The 12,116-nt window shown below is 45.2% G+C and overlaps 1 protein-coding gene across 1 annotated transcript in view; it reads right to left on the bottom strand.

The window, feature by feature from the left end:
• The window catches only part of cdh23 (cadherin-related 23), a 178,099-nt gene that overhangs the window by 105,902 nt on the left and 60,081 nt on the right, over positions 1 to 12,116 (bottom strand). Inside the window, exons 7-8 of the mRNA XM_036546518.1 lie at positions 713 to 907; positions 424 to 552 (exon numbers count right to left, since the gene is read on the bottom strand). Coding sequence (XP_036402411.1) covers positions 424 to 552; positions 713 to 907 — 324 coding nt within the window. The remainder of the gene's footprint in view (positions 1 to 423; positions 553 to 712; positions 908 to 12,116) is intronic.

The following is a 12,116-nucleotide window of genomic DNA, read 5'->3' as shown; positions in this document are numbered from 1 at the left end:
AACAAAGCCCACTCTGAGCTACAGCGAAGGCGAATGCCCTGGCTATCAGACTTCGTAAGTCTCTCTGGACAAAACTGTTACAATCTCTGGCTCCAAGCTTTTTCTCCAGCTCAGCTGATGTATAGTGAGCAGTCTGGCACAAAGTCACTGCCGAGCATCACCCAGGTGGGTGCTACACATTAGCAGCATTTGAGTTGAGTTGAGTTGCACCCAAGCACTCACTGCGAAGCCCTTTGAGAATCTTGAAAGCCTGTAAGGTGCTATACAAACGCAATACATCCATCCTCTGTCATCATTATCATTCACCTGATGAACTGTGCTTTGTGGTAAAAGGAGGGGCGCAAGACTAAAATACTGGAGTACTGCTGATGATGCCTTTTTGAACACAAAGAAAAAGACAGAGATAAAGAGGAGCACACTGACCGGGGGGGAGTCCTCATAGATATTGGTGCTGTAGGGAAGGTTGATAAAGATGGGATCCATGTCTTGCACATCAGTAATGGTGATGGCAAGGTTGGCCAGACGGGACAAGGGGCGTCTCTTGTCCTGGTCCTGCGGGACAGAAGCAGATTCACAGCAGGAGACAGAAGGAGAGCAGGATTAACATCAGTGACAGTCAGAGCTGGGAGTAAGGACACCTACCACGGACATTCTAGGAAAAGCGCAAAAACATTTCAGAGCGAATGTTTGTGAAGCATGTGCGTCTCCTCACCGTGGCGTTGACAGTTAGCTGGTAGGTGGACGTGGTCTCGTAGTCGAGGGCTCTCGTGACGGTGACGGTGCCGCGCGCCCCGTCGATGGCGAAGAATGGCGAGGGGGGCTGGAAGGAGAAGAGCACGCTGCCCCCGGTGCCCTGGTCTGGATCAGTCGCGTTCACCATAAACACAGAGGTCCCCACCGGCGTGTTCTGAGAGAGAGAGGAGACACACACACCTGCTCAACAACACAGGAACAGAAGGATACACGGAGATCTGGCATGTTCCACAGTACACAGAGAGAGCCACAGACACAGAGGAATCAGAAATGCAGACAAACTTAATTACACACAGAGTGTGAGAAGAGTGGTAATATCCCATAAAGAGTGAGCTGCTTAGTTGTCATCCTGACTGACAGCCGAAAGGTAAGAAGTCTGTGGTGTTGACACATGCTGACGTTGAGATTGTCAAGTGTGTCATTCATGTTAAAGCCACACATATGTATACACACACATGCATAGACACACACACACACACACGCACGCACGCACGCACACTTCAACAATCTGACAATCTGACAAAATAAATAAAGAATGTATTAAGGCATTATTGTTATAAAATTATATTATCATTGTGAAAGTAAATTGAGTATATCTGATTTTAAATGCACTCTATCTATAGCTGTGTAGCTAAATCTACACTACACATAGATATACATTCAACTCACCAATTAATACATAAATAGCTTTCTTTAAGAGACAGATTCATTTACATATTGGATTAATGTTTGTCATGCTAAACCCAATCTCTCTCTCATATACACACATACACACGTGCACAGTTGTGCGCTCTCTGAAGCAGGACACGACTCCGGCAGCCTTGCAGCAGAGACGGCCTGGTGAAACAGGTCGGGCAGACAGGATGAGAAGGAGCAGGAGAGAGAGAGAGCGAGGGGCAGCACTGCTGACATGGACAGAGACACAGATCTGGCCTGGCACCATCCATCCACCTCTCTCTCTCTCTCTCTCTCTCTCTCTCTCTCACACACACACACACATCAGCAGAGTAACAGTACCATTCTGATGTAGTTATACACACACAAACTGGCACAAGCATGTGCATGCACATGTACGCACACAACACACACACATACACGTACACTGACAGGCATATGTACGCACACATGCACACAAATACACCCACACACACACACACACACACACACACACACACAGACACTTGCACAAGCACACGCATGCACATGTACACACACAAACACACACATACATGTACACTCACACGCATATGCACACACACACAAACACAAATACACATAGACAAATGAAAAAAACACAAACACATGTATTTTCACACTCATACACACACACATAAATGCACCAACACATAATATGGCATACATGTGTGTAAAGTACATGCAGTACATCCTAGAGATGGATGTTCATTTTTCTGATTAATGCTCAGTCAGGTTTGTTTCAGCATTTGAGATCATTCGCTTTTAAAGTGTGTTTGTCTTTTATGGCACTTAGCATGCCACTGTTGATCATTTATTCATTTCCTATAACAACTATAACAGCTCTCTAAAAGGCATATTTATTCATTCCACACTGCCACAATGACTTATCACGTTTTTGACTTATGCTTTTAAGGGTGTGTGAGAGTTATTGAGTGAGAACTGTCAAAATCCCTGCCCGATATGTTCACTGTATTTCATAATTTGAATGAATCTCCAGCCCCTCAACCCCCTCAGTACTTGCCAGGGACCATACATCAACTCTGACACAGCACCAGGTGGCAACCTTTCCCACTCCCCCAATATTCCCTGTACAACCATTCAATCCCTCCAAACAATCGCTTTCCATTCCGCATGACTACCTGGGGCTATTAGAGGCAACCACCCTGCATTGTAGGTGAAAATATCCACTTAGGCTCACGCCCATTACTCCCCCCAAAACAGACACAAATCACCCCCCGGCTCAGGTGGGGGAGAGGATTTAGGGCATCACCTCCCTTTAACCAATATATTGGGCCATGGGGACAGCCCCACCCCATCTCTGGCCCACCCCATTTCCGTCAAATAGCTGTGGACTAAAAGATTACCAGTGACTCACATGTGCAAACACACAAATGCACAAGCTCACACACATGCACGCGCAGACACAAACCTACAAGCACACACTCATTACACTGCGTTCACTGTATGTTGAAAAGGCGAGGGGAGTCCTCTTCATACACTGTGATTTAAATGGCATGTACACACATATGCACATACACACATACCCACACAGGAATAAACGTATAAAAACACACAGAAACACATATCCCAACAGATACATGTATTACTGCATAAACAAACACATATGCGGAAACACACACACGCTCATGGTCACGCGCATAGATTCCACAGTATCCTGCACTGGCCGTATGGACGCATTGTGCACAGTGAGAAAAGCCTGCAGGTGTTTTAAGCCTGGAGCAAATGCAAAGTGACACAGGCAACAAACAGTTTACCCAGTCTGCCTCTCTGTCTCTTCCCCCTGAGGAATAACACACACTCCAGTTTGTCCCTATTCCTGATCAGAATGTGGGTCAGCTCGAGGGCCACCCTGTACCGGGGGCAGACGTGAATCCTGAACTATGTGTGACTTTGGGTGGCCGGTTCAGTGCCACCCCCAGAGCCCGGTCACACTGCTGCCACTTGCTCCGGGCCCTCCAACACGCCGTGAAGAAAATAAGACAACAAAGGTAATAACAGCTGACGGCCCCTCCACACCCACACCCCCCCCCCCCACCTCCACTCACTCCACCCCCACAGCCCACAAGTGGACATCTCCCTCTCTCTTCCTCTCTCTCTCAGCGCGCGCATGCACATTTTGTTTCAGTTGTTTTTTTTTTCCCTCTCTTTCTCATCCGTGGACAGGCAGACATCAGCAGTATAGGGGACAGACCTGTCTCCATCAGTTACCGTCACTGCCACCCAGAGAGAGGACAGGAGAATGGGACGAAGAGGGAGAGAGAGACACAGTTGTAAAAAAGTAAAAAGCACTGTTAAAAATAAATAAATGTACGAAAACAGCCTACATTTAAAAACCAACAAAGACAAAAATATCACAACAAAACTATCCCACGTTTCACTCACTCTTTATAACGGTAACATTAGGTGTCTTTCCTCATCAGCATAACAAAACATCATTTATGGCCTGTTCAGGTTTAAATTGAGAGTGACAGATGGAGACAGAAGTGGAAAGAAACAGAATGACTATTCAGATTCTACTCAACAGAAGAAATATACTGTATCTCTGCAAAAATCCAATATCCATATTTTATTGGACTTCAGAAATAGATTATTAGGTGAAATTTAAATACAACACAATATTTCTGAGACAAAATCTGCTCTTATTCTAAAAGTCCAGCTAACTATTTCTGGAAACATGCTGCCACAGAGGGAGCAGCTCTGTTTGTTAATTATATCTTTTTGTATTTTCTTCCTTTTTCACCCAGCGTTTAGTAATCACGAGTTTGGCATTTGACTTCATCACCACCAAAATGACAGCAGCTGAATGCATTTCATTAACCTGAAGAAAGGCATTTGCAATTTTCTGATACTTCCACAGACCAGCTGTGACTATTTCCCACACTACATGTCCCACAGTGCATCAGGAGACAAATACCGTCAGGGGATAGGTGCATCCACCTGACTTTCTCTGAGTAACTCACAAGCGCCCAAGCTAGTCCCAGGGTGCCGTAAGCAAAAAAAATGGCTGACCTCTCCATCCCTATCCCCAGTGAAATAAAGCCATTTTGTTCTGCCGGTGTGGGCTTCCAGCCATTGTCGGCAAATGACATGACCAGCTTCAACCCGAGCCGTAGGGCTCAGCCCGTGCTTGAAACAATCACTTTTCTAATGAGCCACTTGGGACTTGAACAGTACTGTTTTACACAATTCAAATAATGATACCTTTTACTGTTCGCCACCAAAGAGGAGGCCTCACTGGTCTGCAGTATGCACTGGTGCACTGGTTTACAGAAAAGGGTAGACAGAAAAGTTAAGGTGAGAAAGAGGGGAACAAAAAACAGAGATAGCAAAGTACTAACAACAGCAGGAATAAGGCATAAATGAACAATAGATAGGAGAGGAGGTGGAGAAAAGGAAGAGAGAGCCCCCAGCACCTGGCCCAGATTGCTCCAATAAGACCCAAACAAGTGGACAAATAGGTTCCCTGGTCTGACATCAGCTTACACGCATCCCGTCAGCAAAATCAATGACTGAGAGTGACAGGGCGGCCAAGTGTAGAAATCGCCAAAGCCAAAACTGCAGAATAGCTCTCTGAGATCGGTACAAGAATAACATAACACTTCCAGAGTTATTTCATCCTTCATCATCAATTCATTTAGCCAGGGGGATGTTAAAAATTACCTATGATTAAGCAGCTGGATAGTTTACTGTTCAGGATTAGAAACTATACCAAAGTGTACAGCTCTACTCTTCCACTCAGGCGATGAAACCATAACTCTGGTTACAAGCCTAGATCCCCAACTGCTCTACTCTGTCACCTTGCAATATTGCCAGTCCATATTACAATAAGTTTCCACTACTGCAATCACTACATTGCAGGCTTCTGTCCTGGATTTAAACTGATGTTATACATTTGGGAAATTGTAAAACGACAGAGGTAATGATGTCTGCTTAATACACTAACAATGTAATATTCTCTAATCGTATTATTAGCGTATTTATGTTCCATTTCATGCTATTCTGAAGCTGTTTCTATGACAGCCTTGGCAGTATGAGGTAGCCTGGCTGTGGTGAAGAACTCTCTTTTGATTCTGAGCGGAGAGAACACTTACAGTATACAGCAAAAGGCTCTTCATGTTAGCCCTTCCAAACTGACAGATATATCAAAACAACCTCAGTGTCTGTGAGTGTGCCTGCGCGTGTGTGCGCGCGTGTGAGTGTGTAGATATGTGTGTTCGCGCGCCTCTGAAAGACAGAGTGTGTGTTTGTGAAAGAGAGAGAGAAAGAAAGAGCAAGAGTGAGAGAGAGACAGAGAGAGCGTGTGGGGTAGCTCTCGTCATCATCCTGTCCCCTCACACTAGAGCTGGCATAGTCCCCGGTCTATCTCTCCCCACAGCTCCCTGCTTCACAATGCCTCATTAACACCGCACTCCACCCACTCAAGTGGCATCTTCGATAAGGACTCACTAACTCTTAATAACCACCTCGCATACTCAAACAAACACACAATGATGCAGACATGCCAACACACACACACACACACACACACACACACTCACGCGCGCAGCCCCGAGACAACTGCGCTCGACATTCTCTCAGCTGAACCGCTTCAAAGCCAATAAAATCCTCTTCACTCCTCTCTCTCTCATATTGTCCCCATTTCTCTATTTACACAGAGCAAAACTGAGAGAATGCAGACACATCAGCAGAGTAGCAGTACTGTTTCAATGTGGTTACACACACACAAACACATACACACACGCGTGCGCGCACACACACACGCACACACACCAATGCGCACATGCACACAATAACAAACACACACAAATGTGCATGCCCACACAACAACACACTTTCTCTCGCTCTCTCTCTTTCTCTCTCTCACACACACACACACACACACAGACACCAAAAGCTGGTGGTTATGTGTTAGCTTATTGCGCGTCTGTTGTATCACTACCTAAGCGCTTAGCTTAGCTGCATCGCAGGGACAGCAAGATGGAGTTTGTAATGGGATTCAGCTGCCCTCATTATTTCTGAATGAAGTTACACAGTCACAGAATGGTGGCACTCAGCGGTACCTTTCTCCAGCTCTGGGACTTGTTCTACCCCCTCATTAAGACAAAAATCTGCTAGCGACGCAACAGCAACTGCTGCGCTCCAATTTCTGACTCACAGGTGGGGACGATCCACGGTAGTTATGACTGGCAGCTCCAAACCTGTGTTTCAAGATCACTTGTTCAAACATCTGGTCTGGTAAAAGCCATTACAAGGTCCAAGAAACTTTACTGGTCCAACTCCCTCTGAGCAGTGGACAAATCTCACTTGCTAAAAAAAGGAAACAGGTAATTTTGTATCTTTTCTTTTTTGTCTTTCATTTTGAATGCTGCTGTGTGCGGAGGTGGCAGCTGCCAGGTACAGCTTGTTAGTGTGATGGTCCTTCTCGGAGCACCAGCCTGTTAGCACGGCTTCAGCAGTTTAAGGAAGGAGCATTCTGTGTACCAGAAAGGAACATAGGCTGTTGTCACGGCCGGGCACAACCACCCAAAGGGTGAACCTGCAGGTGACGCCCACAGCTGCTCACGGGCAGTCCGTCTTTTCTAAGAACCGGCATACTCCTTGAGGACGGCGGTGTTTCTTGGCATGGACTCCAGCTGTTGCCTCAGTTGGTCCACATGCTCAGCTGTTCAATTACCTGGAGCTAATTTTATTCGCTGACTGTTCAGAGCACCCAGAAATACAGCATATGTCACGGACAAATTGTTCTGGAACTGAGTGATAACAGTGAGAAAGATGATGGTGATGATGATGATGATGATGACGACGATGACGACGCAGAGCTAGAAGATAAAACACTCAACAATTGCATGACTATTGGTTGGATTTAGAGATAACCCACAAATGTTATCAAAAGAGCTGAAATTCAATTATGGCTACTAAGAGGATACTGTAACTGCCCCAACCACCAGTTCAATGACCCCTCCATTATCACTTTGACTGGCATTTTCCTCTATAAGATCATGAGCCAGACAGTGCCCTATAGCATAGAGGGTGAATATGCCTGAAACTCAAAGTCCCCTTACTGAACACCTCTCTTAGGCTGAGTTCTCCAAAAAAAAAAAAAAAAACCTGCAGCAGTGACCACATGATTGCTTCCCGAAGGCCTCTCGCAGCAGGAGTGTATAAAACTCAAACCTCTTCCTGAACACCTTCCATCCAGTCCGTATGTGAATCTGAAGCGATGGGGTAATGACCATTTAATGAACGGTTCTGCCGGTGCGGGAGCACGGCGTCTCAGCGTGTCGCAACGCGGCAGTCCCGCAGCGCGGAACGAGGCTAATCTGGAGAGATAGAGGAGAGATGATGGGGGGGGGTGCGAAAGCTGCTCCTCGCTGATCTCGAGTGCGTCTGGGGATATCCGCAGCCTCCCTCTGGGAGAGAGGGCTTAAGGCAGGAGCACGCTCACGTCTAATAGCCATTTAAATCGGGAAATATGAAGGGGACTCCCCTCGCTCTTTCAACTTGCTGCTGGCAGCATAATGAGTGCGCGCATGTGGGTTTGTCTGTGTGTGTGCGTGTGTGTGTGCTTTTAAAGTCTCCTTTAAATCTGAAGTTCTTCAGGCTCAAGTGAAAAACTCAGCACTGGGACTCCACGGGCGCTTAGTCTGATGAAATTGAACGTCAGCTTTGAACCCCTGATTGCCGCATTGGGGATCTCACTCTGCCCCTACTCTGGGGGGTGGGGGGGTCAGCAGGAAAAAGGGGGTCCAATAGGAATATACGTTACAGATAGAGTTGACAGACAGAATTATGGAGCAGTGCAGATCCCATTTGGTTCAGACTAGCTGTATTATTTGGCCCAGTCACCCCTGCATTGCTATTCTAATTTCACATAATATACCACCTATGCCATGCATTACATTACAGTATTGGCATTTAGCAGACACTCTTGTCCAGAATGACTTAAACAGGTTACAATTTTTTACATGTTACCCATTTATACAGCTGGATATTTAATGAGGCAATTGTGGGGTAAGTACCTTGCCAAAGGGTACAACAGCAGTGCCTGAGAGGGGAATCGAACCAGCGACACGGTTATATAAGCCCTACTCCGTACCACTATGCTACACTGCTGCTATGCATACCCAAAACTTTCAATCAGAACATGCCAGCAGTTAGTCCATCAAATTAAAGCAGTGCTCTTCCGTTTGCAATCCACAAAATTGACAGTTCTCTATTCGGGCATAAATCAGACTGACCGAATGATTAAAAGAAAAAAAACTCCCTGGCACCAGTGCCCTCCGCTGAAATCAGAAAACACAAAAGATAAATAGGCTTTTTTAAAAAAAAATTCGTTCCAGATTTGAATTTTGGTGAGGGCGTATGATTTGATTTGTCTACAGATCTCATCATATGAATGTGAAATGCAAAAATGATTTTTTATAAACGGTTGGACTCCAACTTCCAACATTCCTTGTGCCTTGTGGGAAAGATGCCCCACTGCCCCGCCTCCCCAGCTAGGACTGAGCTAGATGTGGCCTTGAGGAGACTGATATGGGTGTTCAAGAGACAAAGTGTCACAGAGCGTTACAGCAGATTCTCCATTATCAGCATATGGTTCCAGAACCGTGGGCACCACAGCATCAGGTTTTGCACTTTTATCAGGGTTTACTGAGGATTGACCTCTCCCAGCTGCCCGCTTAGTCCACAATCCTTCTGACCTCCTTCATTCACCTCACTGACACAAAGAAAATACTGAGGAACACAACGGCTGAATTCCAGCTCAACAATCCAAATTCTGACTCAACGGTCCTCAGTACATTCAGCATGTGTTTATATAAAGCTAATGTCTGACATGTGAAACAATATTGAAGTTGTTAGGTTGCTGGGTCATGCAGCCCTTTTCGTCAAAATTGTGCGCTACGGCGTAAGGCTTCACAGTGCGCGCGCGACTGGGACATATGTGAGCAGAGTGCGTTTCTGCGTCTGTGCTGTAAAAAGGCACAATTTACCTTGGCAGTATTGCCCTGCGTGGGCTCATTCTCAGGGCAAGGGTACAGCCATCCAGCTGGCACTCACAATGGGGCTGTGATTGCACCTATGCTGGACAAGGGGCTCTCTCTCTGCTCGGCCACAGCGGGGCTATGATTGCGCTGCCGCTTGGCTTTAGAGCTCTCACCCTCTCTCTTTCTTTCTCCTCCCTCTTTCTCCGTCCTTCTCTCCTCAGGTACTCTGGGTAATTGTGCTGTAGTAGCTGACTTCATTTCATCTCTGTGGGACAATCGGGACAAAAGAATGACACAGGTGACGTGAGGGCATATGGCTCCATGCCGACTTCCAAACCTTAGAGGATGGGATGCCAAGCAGTGGATCTCAACTGTTCTTTACCTGGCACGGCATGCCTGTTCTAATCTATTCCACTGAATCAAAGAGCCATACATCCTCAGTTGTTTTAACCCTAACCATCTAAACTACGTGTATGGGGGGGGGGGGGGGGGGCAGTTTAGCACAGTGGTAAGGAGCAGGACTTGTACCTGAAAGATTGGCGGTTCGATTCCCTGCTGAGACACTGCTGCTGTACCCTTGCACAATGTACTTCACCCACAATTGCCCCAGTAAATATCCAGCTGTATAAATGGATGGCACGTAAAATATGTATCTTATGTAAGTCACTCCGGATACGTGTCTGCTAAATGACAATAATATAACGAAATATTGTAATGTAATGTACAGTGATCATGTCATGATCTTACTGTGACCTCTTCTCAATGCATTCAATGTTCAAATATAGGAAACTGCCTACATTTTATCAATGCACAGCATCTTTTCAACCTGGGTAAGTCTTATAGGGTCACAAAACATATACGGCCCATAACTTTGTTGCCAGCTTTACAACCTGTAGATAGAACACCAAACAGAAAGGCAATAGGTAGCATTTCCAAAGTGTTTGTGGATCAAACTCATAAACATGTGGTGTCAATATGAACATGCAAAGTTACCACACAACTATGAATGTCTTTGATAATAACTCATTAAGCACAGTGGATTCTTATACATGAGAAAGATTATTGATATGAAGAATCATAGCCTACGAAAACACTACATAAATTAAATCCACTAATATGATAATATTTTGACAATACAAACAAATTTCAGATTTTTTTGAACAAATAAATGTTACATACTTTCTACCAATTTATAGCACTTTAGCTAGTACCTGCATGAAACTAAAGCCACTGAAAGCTTGAATTACTACGTGCAGTAACAATTCCATCTCAGAGGGCTCTAAGGAACACGAACATTAATCACAGCATGTAGGAAAAGAAATGCATTTCATTCCTGAAATGAGCCTGTTCAATTATTCAACATGTTTTTGAATCCTGAGACCAAATGTCCTTCACTTTCAGGTGTGATAGAGGTATTGATAAATGACAGAATAATGCTTAGAAGAAAAAGAAATAACAGGAAACATTTGAACCTTACGTGTATGTCAGTATGTTAAACCTCGCTAATCAGCATCTTTTATGACAAACTATCTCAAGCCACCAGCTCTCTACCCTCTTTTAAGAATTTGACCAATCAAAAGCATCAATCAACAAAGAAGAGAGAGAAAAAAGAGAGAAAGAGAGGGAAAGAGAGAGAAGAGAGAGGGAGAGAGATGAAAAGAGAGAAAAAGGGCGTGAGGGGCATTCACATTCACAGCGCGGCTAAATTGCTTGGGATCGGATTTTCAATTATCTTTTAGTTTTTTTTTATATATTTCATTTTCTCTTTTCTTTCTGTTTTGCCCCCTGCCCCTCCCCTATCTTTCCAGGCTGCAGGAGAGTGAGAGAGAAAGTCTAATGGAGCGAAAGCAGGCTCCGCCCAGCTCTTACAGAAACTGATTGAAGCTGCCTTTCAAGAGTGCAGTCAGGAAAGGGGAGCATCAGGTCCCCTCCCCTACCTCCTCTCCTGCTCCTTCACCTGTGTGTCCCCACCTTCAGGAGCAATCACTCACTCCCCACCTCACTCACTCTCCACAGTGTGCACACCCATCCTCCCAGTATGCCAGTTAACACTGGCGCTATTCAGGCTAAAATGTAAATGTAAAAATCTTTGATCATTAGGAACTGCAGCGCTACAAAGACAAATAAAGACGATTATAAGGAGGTGGAGATGTCCATGGATTTATTTGTCTCTTGGTACGCTGGTTAATCTCTGTTACTCGGACTGTGACGGACAAGCCCATTGGTCCTGGTGGAAGTGTTAGATTTTCTGTCTCCATCAATTCAGGGAGATGCTTTTTTAATGCATCTATGTCTTCACCTGTGTTTCACTGAGACCACAGATGGTCAGATGGCCAGTGCCCATGATGTCGAGTGTCGATTTCCAGTGCTGAGTGCTCCACTGACTTTGCTTTACCTCCGACAGTGGAGTGACACTTTGGAAGCCTTATTACATTTACCTTCACTTCTTAATTAGGTTAAATGAGATGGCTGATTTTCAGTGCTGGTATGTGTGTGTCATGTGATTGCAAATTAGTCACCAATAAACATACACGCTACAGCCAAAATATAATGCCAGGAAGCCTTTAATTCCAAATGCTACATCTTAATTATTCACTTATATTCACACCGAGGAAACTCGAATTCAGAGTTTCTTCTAGGACCGCTAGCTGTATGTTCTTT

The sequence above is a fragment of the Megalops cyprinoides genome, chromosome 15 (genome assembly GCF_013368585.1).
Source record: "Megalops cyprinoides isolate fMegCyp1 chromosome 15, fMegCyp1.pri, whole genome shotgun sequence".
Taxonomy (NCBI): Eukaryota; Metazoa; Chordata; class Actinopteri; order Elopiformes; family Megalopidae; genus Megalops; species Megalops cyprinoides.
This window is presented reverse-complemented; position numbering and strand designations above follow the sequence as displayed.